General features: G+C 40.0%; 1 protein-coding gene across 1 annotated transcript in view; it reads left to right on the top strand.

Moving 5' to 3' along the window:
- Positions 1–21,833, top strand: part of Slc2a13 (solute carrier family 2 (facilitated glucose transporter), member 13) — a 352,717-nt gene that overhangs the window by 282,003 nt on the left and 48,881 nt on the right. The window contains exon 9 of the mRNA XM_013033472.1: positions 13,185–13,310. Coding sequence (XP_012888926.1) covers positions 13,185–13,310 — 126 coding nt within the window. The remainder of the gene's footprint in view (positions 1–13,184; positions 13,311–21,833) is intronic.

The raw sequence follows: 21,833 nt of genomic DNA on the forward strand, positions 1-21,833 counted from the left end.
GTTAATTGGAGATGGAGTCTGCCAGATTTTTCTACTAGGGTTGGCTTCAAACTATAATCCTCCAGGTCTCAGCTTCCTGAGTAGCTAGGATTACAGATGGAAGGCTGTAACATCTACCTTAATTTTTATTTTGTTAAGACGAAAAAGTTCTTCTTATTGAGTTCAAGTGGAAGGAGGAAATATCCTGATATACCTTCTAGGAGGAAAGTGTTCTCAGATGCTGTGTCACCTGCTTAGGGCAGTAGGGATATGAGGAAGGATGCCAACAAAAGCAGGGATGGTTTGAGATTGCTGTTAGAGGCAAGGTGAGGGTGCAGAAATTATTGCCCCAGGAATAAGATCAGGCCTAATGTCTATGTGTGCCATCGTAAATCTTCTGAAATGTAGACCATAGCATAGGCAAGCATTTTAAGACAAGGTACTGGTCTTGAGGCCCCATCTCATTGAGCTCAATTATCACATAATTAAAAGCAAATGGGCCATTTTCTATAAGGCTGAGTTCATGCTTGACTTCACAGAGTAGACACTAAAAGTACTCTAAATTAAATCAATGTTACAAAGATTTTTCTGAGAAGAGGGCACATTCAGTTAAGACCCTGGGTATCATGTGAATGATTATTGAATGAAAATAGGCCACCTTTTATCTCCCTTGGACACAAGATGCCTTTTGTTCTGCTCTCCTTGACTTGAATGGGAGGCATTAAAGTTTTAAAAGCAATTTTGTTCTAAATATATGAATACTTGTCCTGGTTTCTAAAAAGAAAGGTCAGAGATAGAAAAGGTAAATCCCTTCCCTAAACCAACAAGAAGAACCAAGCAGTTTGGCTTTCTGCTGTGATTATTGTCTGGATTGTTTGATTTCCAATCTGCTAGTTGCTGAAAACTCTGAAGCACTCTCCCCCAGCATGAGAACAGCTTCATTGGCTGTTCACCACCTCACGTTCACAACCACAGAGTCTCTCTATATGTTGCAATGGCCTTTTACTCTGAATTTTTGCAGGTTCCTGTGGGCCCTGAGGCAATTGGCCTTTGCTGTTAGTTTATCTTTCTGAAGTAAATTATCAATAATACTAACGTTTTCCATTTTGGCTATTGATTGAATGTTTGCAAATGGCAGCTTTTGCCTGTGGCAATTTAAAAACAAGCTCAATTTGGCAGTACCATGGACAATGAATTTTACTTTTCTGTCCCTGCTCTCCCTCCCTCCTATTTTCCCTCCCTCCTTCTTTTTATCCCTCCCTCCCTCCCTGCCTGCCTGCCTGCCTGCCTTTCTGCCTTCCTGCCTTCCTTCCTAAAATAATGGACTTATTTACCTCCAGCCCTCTCCCCCAAGATTATTTTCACAAATGGACAGAAAGCAGCTCAAAATTCCTTGATTTATGAGGTGGCTGTGTGGTACTCACCCAGGAAGCATGTATGGGGATGGCCCCTGCCCTGCAAAGCCAGAGGTGGGAAGCAGGATCTCATGGGCAGGTTTCCCTCCACAGTCTATTTTGTAAGCCAGAGCATAAAGAGCATCACAAGTTCTACAGTAGGTAGCTGTAGAGGAAAACAGAGCCTAACTGCTACATTTATATTTGTCTGAAATTCCAAATACTTAATCTCTGTAGGAAGAAATCCACATTTCTTTCCTTTAACAATTCATTTTATAAACCATACATAATAAATATATTCCTTTTGAAAAATGTAATTTTTTTGGTGGTAATGGGGTTTGAACTCAGAGGCTTTAATTTGCTAGGCAGAGCCTGTACCACTTAAGCCATACCTCTAGCTCTTTTTTTTATTTTTTTATTTTTTATTGTGAACATACTGTACAGAGGGGTTACAATTACATGGGCAAGATAATGGGTACATTTCTATCAAGCATTATAGCCTCCTCCTTTGTTTACCCTTCACATCCCTTTCCAGTCTCCCCCCGCCCCCCACCCAAACCTCCCCCCCCACCACCAAAGTTGTAAAGTTTGTTTTCGACATGACAACTTGTACTTCTCATCGTTGCAACGGGTCCACCTGTATCCTTATTTAAACGACTTGTTTTTCCCCTTCCCCTCCACAAATTATACCGACATCAAATATAGTGAAAGCAAGGGTTTATACGGTGGGGGAGGGACATACAAAGCAACAAAGAAGTAATCTTATAAATGCATTAGAAACAAATGCATGAAAGGAAAAACATTTAAATACATATCTAAGGGTTCATTTTCCCAACATCACCTTATCTGACCTTTTCTGCTTAACTCATACATATACTAGATATTGCAAATAAGGGAAACCATGGGACCTATGTTTCTTTGAGCTTAGCTTACTTCACTTAATATAATTTTTTCCAAGTCTTTTTACTTCTGTTTCAGATCTGAGGGTTGGGGTCACAGGTGTTTGTGTGTGTGTGTATGTGTGTCCATCCTGAGGCTTATACTCAGAGCCTGGGCATTATGCCTGAGCTTCCTATGCTTAAGGCTAGTGTTCTACCACTTGGACCACAGTGCCACTTCCAGCTTTTTGATGATTAATTAAGAGTCTCAGATTTTTCATCCCTAGCTGGTTTGGAACCATCATCCTTACATCTCAGCCTCCTGAGTAGCTCGGATTACAAGTATGAGCCACTGGTGCACAGCTCCTCTGTTACTTATTGAACAGGGTCTAATTTTTTTCCCAGACTAACCTGGACTCCATCCCATGGAGCTACAGCACCACACCCAGCTTTTTATTTGTTATAATGGGATCTAAAAATCTTTTCAACTGGAATGACCTTGTACCACAATTCTCTTGATCTCAGTCCCCCGAAAAGTAGGCCCCACAGTGCCTGGCTTAAAATTTCTTAAAGTAGGGCACAACTATACATTTTTTTTTCTCTTCAAATCAGTATATAATTTTTTTGAGATTTTACTGTACTCTGATATGTTTCTACATTGTTAAAGTTGGGGCATTTAGGGTTAGGTTATGGTTTGTTTGTTTTTTTCATGTAGACTTGTGAAATTCTGTGGGTTCTCAGATCTAGAGCCAGCTAGAAAACTTGAAGTCTAGAATTTACAGTTTTTCCCAAATAATTGTGAAAGTGGAAAATAAACCTAATATCTGCTTTTCACAAAGAAAGAATGAATCTTATAACCTGTACTTATATTTTTTGCAGGCATTGATTTTGTACCATATATATATATATATATATATATATATATAGTCAGCTTTTTAAAAATTCTGTAAGGTAAATTCATCAAGTTATATTTTAGGAAGTCTTAAGGAGCAAATTGAAATCTACAGTGAAAAATAGTTGGCTACTTGAAGAGTTGCTCTTTTTTGAAAATGCCATTCGTAAGAGCCACAGTTATGATATATACTCTCTGTAAAAGGTCAATTAGCAGTTCTAGAGGAGATTTAAAGTTTTGTGATACCTTCAAAATGTCAAGTTGAAGTTAAGTCATGTTGTTATATTTGGACGCATTTTTCTATAAATTGGTATATATGTTGAAAAAAAATGTCCAGGCTGCAGATGAGGGAGCAATAAGAAGTCTTGTCTTGCCTGAAAACTCTAATTCCAGAGAAGGGATGACAAAGAAATTGAACATGGCCCTCTACATGCCAGGTCTCTGAGTTCCCTCCCCAGCACTGCACAAAAATAAATAAATGAAATACCAGCACAAGGGCTTGAATTCAGGAACTTAAGCTCTTAGTGGGTTTTCTTTCTCCTGGATGAATCACACCTATAGCCTGGCTTTTTGCTGATTAATTGAGAGATTCTGGGCTCTCAGACTTTTCTGCCCAGGCTGGCTTCCATACTCAGCCTGCAGAGGATTACAGGCTTGAGCCACCAGTGTCTGGCTACCAATGAATTTTTAACTATTCCTAATCTGTAACTATTCCCACTCACACTACCAATATCCCCAAACCCACAGCTCTTCAATTCCTTACTCCTTTGCACATTGCTTAGAACACACTCCACCTCCAGGTATGGCATGTTGAATGTCACACTTTGACCTTTTTCTTTAGTTTTTCTACCATGAAGTATGATTTTCATAACAGTAATAATAAAGAGCAGCTCTACTTCTGTAGGTCATAGAACTCATTTCAGAGGAGTCATATCCTAGATTAGAAGGCCAAGAAGCAGCAGAATACACAGGTCTTTCAGAGTTGTACCCAGACATTGTACCCATTTGCTCTGCAGCCATGCCTTTGTGATTAGTTCTCCTAAGTTTTCATTTCTGAATGTTCCTATGTTATGTAAACCTTTAGGTTAATCACTTTATCTTGGTTTTCTCTTGCTAATCAATTTTGTTACAGGATGTCAGGAAATATTATTTCTTTTCCCCTGTATACTTTATAGTGAAAACAGAAGGTATTAAAGCATAAACTTACTGGGCATTGGTGCTTCACACCTGTAACCCTAGCTACTCAGAAGGCTGTGTTGTGGTTCAAAGCCAGCTCGGGCAGGAAAATCCATTAGACTCTTACCTGCAACTAATCCCCAAAAGGCTGGTAGTGGAGCTGTGGCTCAAGTGGTAGCACTAGCCTTGTGCAAAAGAGCTGAAAGACAGCACCCAGGCCCCTGAATTCAAGCCCCAGGGCTGGCGCGCGCGCACGCACGCGCGCGCACACACACACACACACACACACACACACAACCAAAAAAAAAAACCTACCATCTTTAACCTGTCAGGAACAAAGCTCTATTGTTTTTATTTCTTTTTCTTCAGAAACAAAAGGAGCTTAAGTTCTCCTGAAACTGGAGCTATTCATCCTATGCCCACCAGCTATCACCAGGACTAATACTTTGTCCCATGGATTATTTCCTCTCTTTATACTTGCAAACCTTCTCCAGAATATACCTCATGCAAACCCTCTACATGTTAGGCAAGTCTCTATCACTGACTTATATCCCCAGTTGTTGATTTTTCAATCAATATTTCTATTTATGTTACTAACAGCACAGTGTGACTGGAAATTGCCAAACATAAAGTTGTATACAAAGCCGGGCACTGGTGGCTCACACCTGTAATCCTAGCTACTCAGGAGGCTGAGATCTGATGATCACGGTTCAAAGCCAGCCCGGGCAGGAAACTCTTTATCTCCAATAAACCACTAGAAAACTGGAAGTGGTGCTGTGGCTCAAACAGTAGAGCGCTCACCTTGAGCTGAAGAACACACAGACAGCACCCAAGCCCAGAGTTCAAGCCCCAGGGCCAACCAAAAAAAAAAAAAAAGTTGTATACAGTGACTCTAATGGAAGAATCTAAATAAAGCCAAGCTTTGGTGGCAAAATACCTACAGTCCTAGCTACTCTACAGGCTGAGATAGGAGGATTGAGGTTCAAGGCCAGCCTAGACAAATCTGAGCAACCAGTTAAAAACCAGAAGTGGAGCTGTAGCTCATCAGCCTTGAATAACAACAACAACAAAAAAGAGCAGAAGGCCTGTTCAAGCCCTAATACCAGCAAAAAAAAAAAAGTGGGGGAGGGGGGGTTGTTAGAAACCTAAAACTTAGACAGAAAGGATCTGGAGTCCTTAAAGGAATGTATTATAAAAGTTTCAGAGAGAAAGGAGCATTGAGAGTATTAGACAGAAAAGGAACATTGAAGGTCTCTATAAAGTAGTTGAGAGTTATTCTCAGAGTAAACAATAAGGGAATTTAAAAATAAGGAGTAAACTCTGCACATGTGTTCTAGATCCAGATTATCAAACTTTTTTTTATGAAGGGCCAACTAGTAAACATCTTTAGGTTTGCAGGTCATGTTTTCTATTACAGTACTTCTTCCTTTGAGCCATAAAACTAGTCATAGACAAAAGTAAACAAAGTGGCACAGTACATTCATAAACATTATCTACAAAAATCATAGTGTGTTTTTTTTCTTCTCAAAAGCTGAAGTTTGCAAATCCTTGTTACAGATTATTACAGTTTACAGTATGTAGATGAAGTTAAGCTAAGATTAAGTCTCTTACAAACTAGTCTACTATTAGTAGTCTCTTGCAAACTATATATATATAGTTTGATATAGATATAGATATATAGTAGTGACTACAGAGTCACCATAATCCCACTGACAGGAAGATCATGAGTCTAAGCCAATCCAAGCAAAGTTAATAAAACTACCCCTAACACAAAATACAAATCAGAAGAGCTGGGGATTGGCTCAAGTGATAGCAATTGTCTAGCACATATGAGGACTGGTTTGAATTTAATCTCCATACACACACATACACCAAAAATAAATACTAAGAGGCTAAGTTGCCTTAACATTGTATACTGACTGCAAAACCATGTTGATCTAGTAGAAATCTGTAGAGCATTCCACCTGACAACAGCAAAATATACATCCTCCTCAAGCACACAAGAAACACTGAAGAACAAAGCATGTACTAAGCCATAGCCAAACCTTTTACAGTAAATGTAAAAGAATTTAAAACAAGAAACATACCACAGTAGATCCTTGCAGTGAGTGGGTATTTGGTTCAAAGGAGATATCACCAGTAAGGAAAATCCCCACATGCTCAGGAAGCATAGAGTTCAGAACTGTGCAATTATTAACTTTGCCTATAGTGTGCATCCAGTAGCTCTGATCATCTATAACTTGGAACTACAAGTATATTACTGTTACAAAATTTACTGTTGTATACCTTAATATTGTCCACCAAACTAGATATTTATGGTTTTCATCTCAAATACTGAGGATGCTTGATTCATTTTCCCCATAATGCTACCCAACTTATGCTAAAGATATGTCACTTGTCAACAAATCTAAGATTTCCATTTTATCACACATTGAGCACATTATGGATTACCTTCCCAATTCAAAGTGCACATAATATGTACCTTGATTTGGGGGCACCAGTTTCTTTTTTGGGGGGGATGTCCAGTCGTGGGGCCTGAACTCTGGGCCTGGGCGCTGTCCCTCAGTTCTTCAGCTCAAGGCTAGCGCTGTACCACAGCGCCACTTTTGGCTTTTTTCTTTTTGCTTATGTGGTGCTGAGGAATCGAACCCAGGGCCTCAGGCATGCAAGACAAGCGCTCACTGAGCCACCCTCTCAGCCCCTTGGCACCACTTTCTTAAGACAAAGGAAACAGCATATCACAGAATTATTTGAACACAAATAACGATAAGGTAGGACTGATTGAGGGTTTCATAATGCAGGCTCAGGTATTTAAAAGGGTTGTTTTAGATATTCTATTTTTTTGTTAATAAATACACAGAATAAGGCAAGCTTACTAGATTCTTAAGTCACAATAGAATAAAATTAAATATTACTAAAAGAAATTTGGGGAAATCACAAATAAGTGAAAATGACACACTCCTAAATGGCCAACAAGTCAAAGAAGAAATGGGAGCAATTCGAAAATACTTTGAGATGGGTGAATACTTTGAGAAAATACTTTGAAGTGTTCATTGCAATATCAACCCAGCTGCCCCTCAGTGGATGAACGGATCAAGGAAATGTGGTATATGTACACAATGGAATTCTACACTTCCATCAGAAAGAATGATATTGCACTATTTGTAAGGAAATGAAAGACTTGGAAAAAATTATATTAAGTGAAGCCAGCCACACACAAAGAAACATAGATTGCATGGTTTCCCTCATTTGTGGGAGCTAGGATGTGCCTATAAATCCATAAGGAAATACACTAGATGGTAAAATTAAAAAAATTATACTTGGATATGATCAATTATACCGGACTCTAAACATTCAGTGAGACCAAAGGATATGCTTAGGAGAGGATCACAAAGGCTCAATAGTTATGTGTATATGATCATATAAAGTGATGTTTATCAAAATAAACTCTACGAGATGGAAATGAGGGTTTTTGTTACTTTGCTTTTTGTTTTTTTGGTTGTTTTCTCCTGTGTCTCTGTTTTTTATTCCTGTGCCTTTTGTATGTAAGTTCATTTTTTTTGCATAGGATAAGGGACATCATGGAAATGGAGGGGCAAAGGGTGAACAAATGTAGCAGTGATACTCACTAGACACTATGTTGAAAATGAACTATATAACTTGTAGGGTAGGGGGATCAGGAGAGAAAACATGAGAGAAAGCAAGGGAAGAGGTGACACTGTTCAAAAAGAAATGTACTCATTACCTGACTTACGTAACTATAACCATGCTGTACATCACCTTTACAATAACAATAAAAAATATATTTTTAAAAAAGAGGGCTGGGAATGTAGCTTAGTGGTAGAGTGCTTGCCTCTCATGCATGAAGCCCTAGGTTCAATTCCTCCCCATATATGTAGAAAAAGCTGGAAGTGGCACTGTGGCTCAAGTGGTAGAGTACTAGCCTTGATCAAAGAAGCTAGGGACAGTGCCCAAGCCTAGAGTTCAAGCCCCAAGACTGGCAAAAAAAAGGTGTGTGGGGGGGGGGGAATATTTTGAGGCTTGCAGATACAAGATGTAGATAAAGACATAGCATGCAGATACAGGATACAGACAAAGAAGTTCCTAAAGGGAAATACATAGCTTTTCAGCATTACATTTCAAAAGATCAGGGCTGGGAATGTGGCTTAGTGGTAGAGTGCTTTCCTTGCGTGCATAAAGCCCTGGATTCAATTCCTCAGTACCACATAAACAGAAAAGGCCAGAAGTGGTACTATGGCTCAAGTGGTAGAGTGCTAGCCTTGAGCAAAAAGCTCAGGGACAGTGCCTGGTCCCTGAGTTCCAGCCCCAGGAATGGCAAAAATAAAAAGATTCGCATGGGCTGGGAAGGTGGCTCAGTGGTAGAGCTCTTGCCTTACATGCATAAGGTCTTGGGTTCAATTCCTCAGCACCACATAAACAAAAAGAAAAAAGCCGGAAGTGGCGCTGTGGCTCAAGTGGTAGAACTCTAGCCTTGAGCTGAAGAGCTGAGGGACAGCGCCCAGGCCCAGAGTTCAGGCCCCACGACCGGACCCAAACAAAACAAAACAAAAAAAAAAAGATTAGCAGTGACTTAACCTACCTGGAGACACTTGATATATAAGAGAAAGATAAGGCAAAAAATGGCACAAGTCTGAGATGGAATGGAAACAAGGCCCAAATAGAAAAACTGTCCTTAAAGGAAGTCAGCTTGTCATTGTAACTCGATGTTAGTATGGGTGGCTTATGTGTTTCTGTAGCAATACATGAACCACGTTCTACAGGAACCAAGGGTGAATACAGTCATAAAATTCAATGTACATATGTGAAAATGTAACCAGGTAGCTTGAGGGGGATGGGTGGGGCTGGGAGAAACGGAGGAAAATGAGGGAAGGGGTGACTTTAATCAAGCTGTGTTCTATTTATAAACTGATATGCTGAATTGAAACTCCTTTGTAAAACTAAAGGTAATTCTTAAATGTGTTAGAGGGGGACTAAGTAAATATATCACACTTTCTGCAATTATCAGCCAGTATTCTGAATAATTTCTCCTATTCTCCCTCCCTTCATCTCCCTTTTTCTCCCCACTTTCCTTTCTCATTTTTCCTCTCCTTATCTTTTTCTTCTCCCTTCTTTTTAACTCTCTTCCCTCTTCTTTTCCTCTCTCTCCTTTCCTCCTTCCTTCTCCCTTCCCTTTCCTCTTTCTACACCCTCTGTCTTTCTGTTTCCCTCTCTCCTCCCTCCCCCTACTTTGTCTCTTCTCTGCCCACCCTCTACCATGAGCAGCTATTTCTTTGCCTGCTTTTGGGTCACAGAGCGCTTATAGCCCTGTCCTTACAGCCTAACTTGTACTCATTTGTCAAACCACTGACAATGATTATCCAAAAATAGATGTTTATGGGGCTGGGAAGGTGGCTCAGTGGTAGAGCGCTTGCCTTGCATGCATGAGGCCCTGGGTTCAATTCCTCAGCACTACATAAGAAAAAAGAAAAAAGCTGGAGTGGCACTGTGGCTCAAGTGGTAGAGCGCTAGCCTTGAGCTGAAGAGCTGAGGGACAGCGCCCAGGCCCAGAGTTCAGGCCCCACGACCGGACCCCCCAAAAAAAAAATAGATGTTTACTCCAAGAATGGAAAGTAAGGGAGAGGGAGAACATATTCCATGATCTAAAATTTTATACCCAAAGAGCAAGAGAGGAGGTTGAAACAAAGAGAAGCCAACAAAGTTTGCTGGTGCTGTCTTTGACCTTTTCTATAAACCTGGAATTCAAGTTCAGGAAGATGGAGCATTGGAACTTTAAAGAAAATAAAGAGCTGAAATCATGTTTAGGTAGAATGATTAGTGAGTCCTGTGGACAAGTAACAACCAGATACCAAAAATGTTAGGTTTGTTGAGGATCCATTTGAGAGTGGTAATGCATTTTTTTTGAGGCAAGGTCTTACTGTATACAGCTCAGGCTGGACTCAACACCCCTCTTCCTCATCCTCTCAAGTGCTAGGATTACAGGGATGCATTGCCACACCTAACAGTAATTATGAATTCTTTATATAATTGTAAAGATTCTGTACAGAGGGGTTACAGTTACATGGTAAGGTAATGAGTACATTTCCTCTCGAGCATTGTTACCCCCTCCTTTGTTTTTCCCCTACCATCCCCTCCCTTCCCACCCACTCCCAACTCCTCCCTCCCCCTCACCCAAAGTTGTGAAGTTCATTTTCAACATAATGTCTTGTGCATCTCATTAACTAATTATGAATTCTTATGGGAACTTCTTCAGCTTCATGTGGTTCTGTGTGTGAAGACACAGAAAAATACAAATGTTTTTATTTGGTATAGAGTTAGGGATAGAATAATATAAATTCAGGGGGCTCTGCTATTGAAATGATCAGCCATGATCAATAGTCTGACAAGGAAAATGCTAAAGAAAGGGTAAAAACACAAGGGCCAGTGAGCCAATAGAGAGGTCATGACCAGGAGGTGTAATGTCAGCTCTGCGAGGGGCAGGGAAATCATTTTGTTTAGAGTCAGTTCAAAGTGGACCCCTGGGCAGTAATTTAATAAGCAAGCCAAACCAGGAGAATTTGAGGTTAGACTTGGATGAGTGACAGAGGATGGACAGAGGATGAGTGACAGACACATGGACATGTGTCTGGCATGTATGTGCAGTAAGGTCTCATTAACTATTAGCCTTTATTATTACGCTTTTTAGACGTGGATAGAAACTATGTATTTTCATAGAAAGAGTTTAGAACCAACTTGATCATTTCTAAGTAAATATCTTTTAAGCCATTATAATAGATCCAACCTTCCTTTCGTTGGAATAGTTAAACAACAGTAATGCAAATGAGCTTCCTTTCCAAATGAGCCTAACTGCAGAGACCTCACTTCCAGTGCATTCAGTTTTTTTCTATTATGCTTATCACTAAGGTGGACAATTTTATATCACTGAATCTTCTCCCATAAAGCATATAGGCAATTTAATGGTGTTTTTAAAGACCTTTCATAATACTTTTTGCCTAGGTCTGAAGTCACATTCAAAAATCGAGTAAGTGTTTATCAATGAAATGTTTACTAGAGGAGGCTAAAATGATCTAATTTTAAATGAATCAAAGGAGGTTATTTTGACTCTGAGAATTTGGACATACGGTCCTTCATGTCTTCAGGATGACTTGCCTGTTTTCAGGTATCTCATGCTTCATAATGTAATTCCTTGTGTAGGGTGGTTCATTACGAATTCTGTGCTGACTGGTGTTTGGTAACAAAATAAGTAGTTCTCTGCAGTGTCCTTCCCTCTCTCCCTTTATGGTAAATTTCTCTCCTGGTTTAGTTCAAATTTCACCTCTGAGAATCCCAGTTCTTTCAGTCAAAGCAAATAGGCCTGTTTGCTTTCCACAGTTCATATCTATTGCATTTGCATTATTTACTAGTACACCTGTTTCTCATTCCTGCTTTTACCTACCGAGAATAGAGGCTTCATCTTACTCCACTCTCTCCAGTGCTTTGTATGTGCCAGCAGCCTATGAAGTACTCCAGAATTGTCTCAGACATTGTACCCTGACCACAAGAAACTGAAGTGTGTAAGCATGTTATAGGGTCTGGCAGGGAAAGCTTTCTGTCAAGTGAACACTAAATTAGATCCAGCCAGATGAACTTAGAGGATGATAGCCTTTTTGCCTTATACCCAGTTTTTAAAAACTTCATTATTAAGGAGCTGTACAAAGAGGTTACAGTTCCAAAGCACAGGTTATAAGTTCAGTGCATCTTGATCAGTATCACCCTTCTATTATTCTCCTCCATTTCCCCCCTCCATGCCTACCCCTCAAGTTACACAGTTGAATTTTTATGTATTTTACATTGAGTATAATTGCTATTTGGTTTTTTTGTGCCTGTTCTGGGGCTAGAACTTGAGGGCTTAGGCACTGTCCCTGAGGGGTTTTTTTTTTTCAAGGCTAGTCCTTTACCACTTGAGCAACAGCTCTACTTGCGACTTCTTTTGGTAATAATTGGAGATAAGATTCTCACAGATGAACTGGCTTTGAGCTGCAATCTTCAGATCTCAGTAGCTAGGATTACAGGTATGAGCCACTGGCACTGGGCTTGTATTTTTTTAATTAAGAAAAGCATGTGGTACTCTCTGTTAAAGGCTCTCTGCAAATGGCTCTCAGGATGTTAGCAATAGCCATGTTTGGGAATATGCTTTTTTTAAATAAGTTTTTTTATTGTGAAAATACCCTACAGAGGGGTTACAATTACATGAGCAAGGTATATGCTTTTTAAATGCTTCTTGAGGTGTTTATTTCATTGCTTGAATTTGCCCTTTCAGGGTATGTATTTGTGTGTTTATGTGTGTGTGTGTGCATGTGTGTGTGTGTGTGTGTGTGTGTGTGTGTGTGTCTGTCTCTCTCTCTCTCTCTCTCTCTCTCTGTGTGTGTGTGTGTGTGTGTGTGTGTGTCTTGTCTGTCTATGGAGAGGGGACATTTCCAGGTTTTAAATTAGATGGTACGTGAAACTTAAAATTACAAGAAACAAGTGCTTTCAATGCAGTTAGGAACCAGTCGAGGCTGGTACTGAATCTCCATATGTGGTGTAGGAAAGCAATTTTTTATGCTCTAGATCAACTGAGTTTTATGAGTCCTAGCCCCCCACCTCAAAATAGCTTTCAGCATTGCTACATCCAGGAGAGGAAGGGAGGGGAGGATCAGCCAGCTGTCACCTGGCTCTACACACAGTACTTGCCTTGGCCAAAACTAGCCCTGAGGCCCCAAGCGTACTGGAACCTGGAGTTGGAAGTGTAGGGAAACACCTGGAATCTAGGATATCCTGAAAATCAATTGACTCCACCAACCTGACTGGATGCTTTTCATTTTTCAGTTACTGTAATGAATGTATGCTGGATCCAGACTGCGGTTTCTGCTACAAGATGAACAAATCAGCTGTCGTTGACTCTTCCTGCATTCCAGTTAACAAAGCATCTACCAACCAGGCCGCCTGGGGCAGGTATGTCACTATTGCTCACAGTGAAAACATATCATACAATTTCAAAATGAGGTACATATTTAAGTTTTCAGTGTGCAGTTTGCAGACATGGGTTTTTTTCCCTTTTTCTTTATTTTTCTGCAAGTACTAATAATGCCCACTCTCTATACAGAGCCTACTATGCTTGTCATTCATCTGTTTTGTGTATATTAGCTGTACCAAGGCAATTCATCATACTCTTATACACATGCATGTATTATATTTAAATCAGAATAACCCCTCTATTGATGTCTTTCTCCCATCTCCCTTCTCACCTACAGCTCTACTCCTTGAGATATGCTTTTTGCTGGTTATTTTGGAGATAGAATCTCTTGGACTTTTCTGTCTAGGGTGGCCTTGAGCAGTGATCCTGTAGCCTCCTGACCGAGCAGGATTACAGATATAAGCCACCGGTGCCTTTTAAAGTGATATTCACCACCACATTACCTAGCAGCAGATTCAGGTATAACAAGTGAGTCTAAGGTGTTGGCAACTGTGTGCCCTCAGGCCTGGACCTCTGGAGATCTAGATTCCAGAGCCAACTGTGCCTGCAAAGCAAGAGGAGTTTATTTTGAGGTGTTGGCAGGGCTAGCAACTGCCCTACCACTGACTTTTCATACCCAGCCAGCTTTAGAAGTTAGGATCTTTAGTTTTAGGAAGATGTTCTTAAAGATTGCTGAGATAATACCTTCCATTGAACCATTTACCCTATGATTTCCAACTGTAGTTTTCTGGACTTCAGTAAAAATCAATTGCAAAGTAAAAGTAAGTTAAAGTCCCTGTTAATTCTTTCATAGAACTGAGTTTTGACAGTCAATGAAAATAAGGAAAATAAGAATAAAAGTTCCTACATATGGGCATGCAACCTATCCAGAGGCCATAAGCTTTTGTCTCTGGCAGAATATGTTGAATTGTTTCATTGTGCAGTACTAGGGTTTGAACTCAGGATCTCAGACTTGCTAGGTAGCCACACTACCACTTAAGCCATGTCCTCAGTCTAGACATGTTTACTGTGAACACATAAATGAAATATTTGTACATAGTAAATTTATAAACTAATATTCATACCTAAAATGCCTAGATATTATTTACAATGGCTTTAACCTTTTGTGATTTAAATTCCCATGAGAGACTCTAATACACTCTGATCCTGTCTGCCTCCCAGTACTCAAAATGCTGTGTGCACCAAGTCAGGGACTTATGTCTTCTAGGAGCTTCAGAGTGTGATACATTGATATGAATCACTAGGTTTTATCACCAATCACTTTATTAGGAAATTAATCCAAAGATATGGAAGCAAATTTTATTTTACTTGAGCATACATCTAGACTGCATAGGAAATATAGTAATCACAAGGATATAGTACTTAAACTGCACACATGAAAGAATTCATTTTAAAGAGCTGATCAGCTCTTTTAATTATCAGTTAATTTCTTAATATTCTGGATGTCCTAGTTTACAGTTACAAACATTTAGGAGATGGAGCCACTAAACAGAGGTGGCAGGAAAGCCAATTCCTTCCAATTATCCCCTGCACCTCTGACATGCCACACAGACACAGACACATAGACTGACAGACAGACACACACACATATACACACACACACACACACACACACACACACACACACAAATTCAGGTTTAAGGTATGGTGGAACTGGAGAGAAATCCTCAAGAGTAACAGTGAAAGAGGTAGAGAAGTTATCTTACCTGTGATCCTGGGATGATCAGAAGAGGGCACAGGTATTTAGCATAAGAGTCTAGGGTGTCAGTGCCAGAGAGATAATGCACCAAGCCTTTCCTCTCCTGCAATGAAGTGATACCCAGGCTCTGGAATAGGGACAAGTCAAGGTTTACTTGATCAAGCTAGGCTGAGAACACCACTGATTTTTGCTATTCTCCAGAGATCACAACTGAAATTCTATCTCCCCTACAGAGGAAGACTAGGAGCTTTTGCTGTGAGGTTCCCATTGCATACTGCCTTCATATAGTACAATCACAAGTAAAAAACAATGTTGAAAATAAATAAGCAGAGCTGGGTGCAGTGACACATGCCTGTAGTTTCATCTACTCAAAAGGTAGAGGCTGGAGAATCACATGAACCCAGAAGTTCAGCACCAGCCTGATCATCATAGCAAGACTGTTTCATGAATGAATAAGTAAGTGAGTGAATGGTGGGTCCTAAGCTAGAGACATCCATAGATCCACCTCAGAAATAAACAGAATTGTCAGAACCCAGAATGCATGGGATTCCCATGGAAAGCTCCATTTTTGTTTTCCTTTAGTTTTTGTTAGACATGAACTCCCTATGTAGCCTAGACTGGCCTTAAACCTGAGCTCCTCCTACTGCCTCAGCCTCCTGAGAATTATAGCATGTGCCACCACACCCAGCAGAAAGCAGCTCTTGATAAATATGGGCAGATAGTCCAAAAGTATAAACTAAACCAATTAATTAAGGTGCAAAGTCTACTACATGTGACAAATAAGAGCAAATGAATACCTAGACAAACTGCATTCACAAAATAAGTGAAAGAGACAAGAATGTTATGTCATGTCTAACAAAAACTAAATGAAAACAAATCAGTGAGAAACAAGATGTCAAAATAAACAGCTAGATGAGTCCACAAGAATTTAGAATCAGGTTTGGGAAGGTGGCTCAGTGGTAGAGTGCTTGCCTTGCATGCATGAGGCCCTGAATTAGATTCCTCAGTACCACATGAGCAGAAAAAAGCTGGAAGTGCACTGTGGCTTAAGTTGTAGAGTGCTAGCCTTGAGCTAAAAAGTTGCCCAGAGTTCAGGCCCCACGACCAACAGAAAAAAAAAAAAAAAAAAGAATTTAGAATCAGGAGTTAATGTATGCCTGCAGAGTAGATAGAGGGTAGAAACACCTAAAGGTGAGCGTGGGGCTGGGGGTGGGGGGGATAATGAAGAAATGGAAGGATCAAAACACAAACCTGCTTCTCTTAGAGAATGTAGAAGCCTCTAAAAATATTGACCAAGAAGGGGGAAAAAAATGGAGACCAACTATTTACGATGAATATATGCCACAGAAAGGAGAGAACTTTCAAATTACCAGACAACACTAGGAATCATGCTCCCTGGACCACTTTATAGAAAGAGGATAGCTTTTCTAGAGTCAACCTGCAACCCCTGTGAAGTGTCCCCATTTTATGATGAGGACGGTGGTATCTGGAGTGGCTTCCTCATACAAACGGCCAGAAAGTCCATCTTTTCAAGAGCACCAACAGTTAAGTAATAGAAGGATGAATATTTTATAACAAGATCATTACAAATTGAGCTTACTTCATGGGTGGCCCTGGGACAGCCTGGATTCCTCTCCTGGAAAAGGAGCAAGAATATAATTGTTGGTTATATAATACAAATATGCTCGTTTAATAAAGACAAGGTCAGAGCATCTCTGAAAATAGCTGCTATAATGTAATGTTCCAGGGTGGGTTTTTCTTTTCTTCTTAGATTTGTCCATCCTATACTTTATAGATTACAATAAACATTTCCTAATACATAAATGCATTAGAACATTTTTTAATCTATCTGTGTCTGGTTATCCATACCTCCTAGCTCTCCATATATACTCAAAACCATTAAATACTCTAACCTGAGATTTCAAACCTCCTGCCTAAAAATACTGCTACTGAGGGACACTTTCTTAATGTGCTGGTTCAGTATTTGTTTCCTCTAATGTGGCCTGTTAGCTCTGTAATTAGAAACCCTAAAATAGCTGGATAAATTCCCTGTTTGGCAATTCATTGTTCTGAGCATTCTGTTGGCTGGGCTGTGAGAAGCAGAGTCTGTGTTCTCTATATTTTTCCTCCAGTCACATAGATTCTAATCAGTTCAAACCACTATCTGCATACCCATGGTACCCTTTTGCCTCCTAGGCTTCTACCTAAGACTGACTTCCTTCTTTTCCATCTCGACTGTGCCCACATCACAGGTCAATTTTTCCTTAAAGAAAACAATACTTATTGTATTGCCTCTTGTTCTCTAATGCTACCCTTATGTGGCATACTGTAAGAGATACATTCTGGCTATGAGATTAATGATGCTCAAGCAATGTCACTTGGACACTACCTGGTCCAGAAGCTCCCAGAAGACAAAACCACCTCAGCACAGATGGAGCTCTCAGAAACCTTGGCAAAAATGCCAGGCAGTGGTGGCTCATACCTGTAATCCTAGTTAATTAGGAGGTTAAGATCAGAGAATTGTGGCTTGAAGAAGCCTGGGCAGAAAAGTCCCTGATGAGACTCTATCTCCAATTAATTAGCAAAAAACAGGTTGTGGCTCAAGTGGTAGAATGCAGAGAGACAGTGCCCAGGTTCTAAGTACAAGCTTCAATACTAGCGCATATGTGCAAAGCCTTGGTGCAAAACTAACCCTGATGAGTATGCTAAGTCCACACTGTGCAAGACAGGGTGTAGCAAAGGGGAGACTAATTGCCCAAGCTTTGAGCATCATCTGAAGTGAAAATCTCCACACACAGTCCTGGGAGCCCTGGCTGCTCTGTCTCGTGTCCCCAGCCTGCTTCCACTGTCTGACTTTGAAACAATGCCAGAATAACCTGAGCATCATATAGTTGTTCATGACTTGTCTTTAATGTGAACTGAGCCAAAGGGGAAAAATAGCTGTTAGAGAAGCTCATTCAAACATCATTCATTCCTTAACTTACTAGGATATTTATTAGTATTCTATATCAGTATTAAAGTCTTATATTATTGTATGTTGAGTCACTGGCACCCAGCCTGGATTATTTTTTTTCAAGTACAGAAACCTAGACTCCCTTGGATTTAACTATTGTCTGTATTAAAGACTCTACTAGTTATGTTGCAGAGGGTACAAATTAGAAAATCAAAACATAGGGCTGGGAATGTGGTTTAGTGGCAGAGTGTTTGCCTAGTATGCATGAAGCCCTGGGTTTGATTCCTCAGTACCACATAAACAGAAAAAGCCAGAAGTGGCACTGTGGCTTAATTGATAGAGTGCCCTCAGGGACAATACTCAGGCCTTGAGTTCAAGCCCCAGGACTGCCCTTCCCTCCAAAAAAAGAAAGAAAAAGAAAATCAAAACATAGTTTGGGCAATTTATTTCTCTCTATATCAATTTATCCAAATTCTTAGTTGGTATTTCATTGTAATAAAAAGAGCACTTTATAAGTTTTATCTTATTAGTAATACTAATAGTACATCTAACTACCTTTCATGTTTGACCAAAACTTCTAGTTCCATTCAACCCATGTTTCTCTACTTATACTTTTAAAATGTAGTCTTTGTGTTATTTCTTACTAAAGAAGATTAAAGAAGCTGGGCACTAAGTGGAACAGTCTCCTCCTAGCTGCTCAGGAGGTTGAAAGCTAGAGGTCCATGATTCAAAGCCAGCATGGGCAGAAAATTTTATGAGAATCCATCTCTACAATAACTAGCAAAACCTGAGGCTAGAGGCACTGCTCAAGTGGTAGAGTACCAACCATAAGTAAGCTATGCAAGTACAAAGATCTGGATTCAAACCCAGTACTGGCAGAGAAGAGAAATTAAAGAAAAGAGTAAATAGTAATTTTGTTAGTAGGACAAGCAGCAAAGCTTGAAATGCATGTGACTCTTAAATAGAATGCCAACAGTGGTGAACCTTGGATTATCAAACATGGATGCAACTAAGCAGCAGAGATGAAACCTGGGCAGCTGAGAATTCATCAAAAAGAGAGAAGAGCAGAAGAACAGGAACAAGAGGAAGGCAGATAGGTGGCTGGATCTGACACTGCAAATCTGAGTTTGGATCACATTTTTTACAGCCCTAGTTAGGAAGTTACCCAGGTTTTTATGGATGTATTTCATAGGTGTCAGAGTCACATGGCATTGGTTTCGGTGAATGATGTCATGTGATGCCTGGACATGAGTAGGGTCTTATTCACCTAGAAAGCCATAGTTGTTTGTATTCTTTAATATTTTTATTGTTGGTATAAAGATGATATACAGAGGGGCTACAGTTACATAAGTCAGGTAAAGAGAAGCCATAGTTTTCTTATATATTCTGAATATAAAAGGAAGAAAATTGTGCCAGGTACTGGTAACTGAAGCCTATAATTCTAGGTACTCAGGAGGTTGAGATGTGAGGATCGCAGTTCAAGCACAGTTTAAGACTCTTATCTCCAATTAACCACCTCAAAGCTAAAAGAAAAGGTCATTTGATACTAGCATAGTTTTAACATCTGGACGGAAAACATTGAGTAGACATGAATAGCATTCGTTTTCATCCTTTTTTTTTTTCTTTTTTGTCAGTCGTGGGGCCTTGAACCCTGGGCCTAGGCGCTGTCCCTGAGCACTTCGGGTCAACGCGAGCACTCTACCACTTGACCCACAGTGCCACTTCCAATTTTCTGGTGGTTAATTGGAGATAAGAGTCTCACAGACTTTTCTGCCCATGCTGGCTATGAACCTCAATTCTCAGATCTCAGCCTCTTGAGTAGCTAAGATTATAAGCGTGAGCCACCAGCACCCGGCATAATCCCATTTTTAATGTACCTTTCCCCCATTCCTGGGAGGTGTGGTTGATTGTATTATTTTCAGGATGTCTGCTGTCACTCTGTGCAGAAGGATTGGATTTGCCAGTTTCATTCAGTCTTCTCCAGGTGACTTGCTCTTGCCTAGGTGATAAGAGTAGAGCCAGTGTGTGTCATTTCTGAACCCCAGCTTTAAGGCTCTGGGTTTTAAGCCAGGATTTTCCACATTCTTTTTATTCTCCCTAAGATAAAGTTGGCTTTGTCCCAAAATAGAAAATGTGGAGCAGAATCTTAACTGATCTCATATAAACCTGTACCATGAGCAAGAACTTAAGCCTAGGCTTTCTAAATCCCACTGGAATTTAAGTGCTTTTATAACTTCCATATAATCTATGGCAAGGGAAACTGAGTTCTACTGTAAAAGAACATGGAAGTATCCTTAAACCACAAAAACAAGCTCGTCTATGTTTAATTATTGGTTAGGCTGGATTTTATAACAGAATGTAAACTCTGTTTGCATTGGTATGACATTTACACTCAGAAATATTATTTTCTGAAGTAGTTTTGTAACATTGAAAATTGACATTGTGCTGCCTGGTATTAAAAGTGTTATTTTAAAAGCTGGGTGCCAATGGCTTGCCTGTAATCATAGTTACTCAGAAGGCTGAGACCTAGACAATTATAGTTCAGGGATGTCCCAGGCAGAAAAGTCTGAGAGACTCAATCTCAAAAATAATCAGCAAAAAGCCAGACTGGAATTTATGGCTTAATTGATAACACCCCCCGGATAAATAAGTAAGCTGAGTAATCTCAAAGCCCTGAGCTGAAACCATGATACTGGCAAAGAAGAAAAGGAAGGAAGGGAAAGAGGGAGAGAAGGAGTTAGGGAGGGAGCGGAGTGTGAAAAGAGGGAAAGAGGGAGGGAGAAAAGGAGGGAGGAAGGAAGGAAGGAAGGAAGGGAGGGAGGGAGAGAGGAAGGAAGGAAGGAAGGAAGGAAGGAAGGAAAGAAGGAAGGAAGGAAGGAAAGAAAGAAGGAGATGGAAGGAGGGGTAGATATTAGCCCCTAAAAATTTATAATCTCAGAGATTATAGCAACATGTATACTTTGAAATTATTATTATTATGTGCTGGTCCTGGAGCTTGAACTCGGGACCTTTATGGGAGTAAGAAATTGGCGGGGTGGGGTGCAAAGGGTACTGTCAGGGGATGGATGAATGGAAAAGGGAATAAGGACCAAATAAAGCCAAAATACCCAACATACATATGTGATAGAGGAAGTAGAAAAGTGTGAAATGAGACTAGGGACAGAGGAAATGGGGAGAAGGATGGCCAGGTAACTGAACAGGAAGTACTGGACAATTAGATGCATAGGCTAAATTGTAACCTCCTGATACAAACTTTAGAAGTCAAAAAAATTTGTTTATGACAAACTGTGGGAAGAGCATTTCGCACATTGGACATAGACCATATGTATTAACAAATTTATGTATATATATATTTCCATATTTTAAAAGCACTTTAAAATAATGTTGAATCGCCCCATCAACAGCAGCCCTCTTTTGCCTTTCTACAACAAATTGAGGAAAACTTCTCCAACTTCCAAAAACATTTATAAACCATTCATTTGTTTTATGGGCTCTTAAGTTTAGCTCATGAAGGTAATTGGCAAATACTCCTTTTACTCTTGACTACAACCTTATTGAAGGATTAAAATGAGACTGCGTGTGTGACACATGGAATCCCATTCACTAAAGCTTTTGAATCAGGCTGGGAATATGGCTTAGAGGTAGAGTGCTTGCCTAGCGTGAAGCCCTCAGTTCAGTTCATCAGTAGTAGATAAACAGAAAAAGCTATGAACCTACAGATCTATAGCCATCTAATCTTCCATAAGGGAGCTAGAAAAATAGAATGGAAGAAAGACAGCCTCTTCAGTAAATGGTGCTGGCAAAATTGGTTAACTACTTGTAGAAAACTAAAGCTAGATCCTTATCTAT

Source organism: Dipodomys ordii, unplaced genomic scaffold, assembly GCF_000151885.1.
Source record: "Dipodomys ordii isolate 6190 unplaced genomic scaffold, Dord_2.0 Scaffold170, whole genome shotgun sequence".
Classification (NCBI taxonomy): domain Eukaryota; kingdom Metazoa; phylum Chordata; class Mammalia; order Rodentia; family Heteromyidae; genus Dipodomys; species Dipodomys ordii.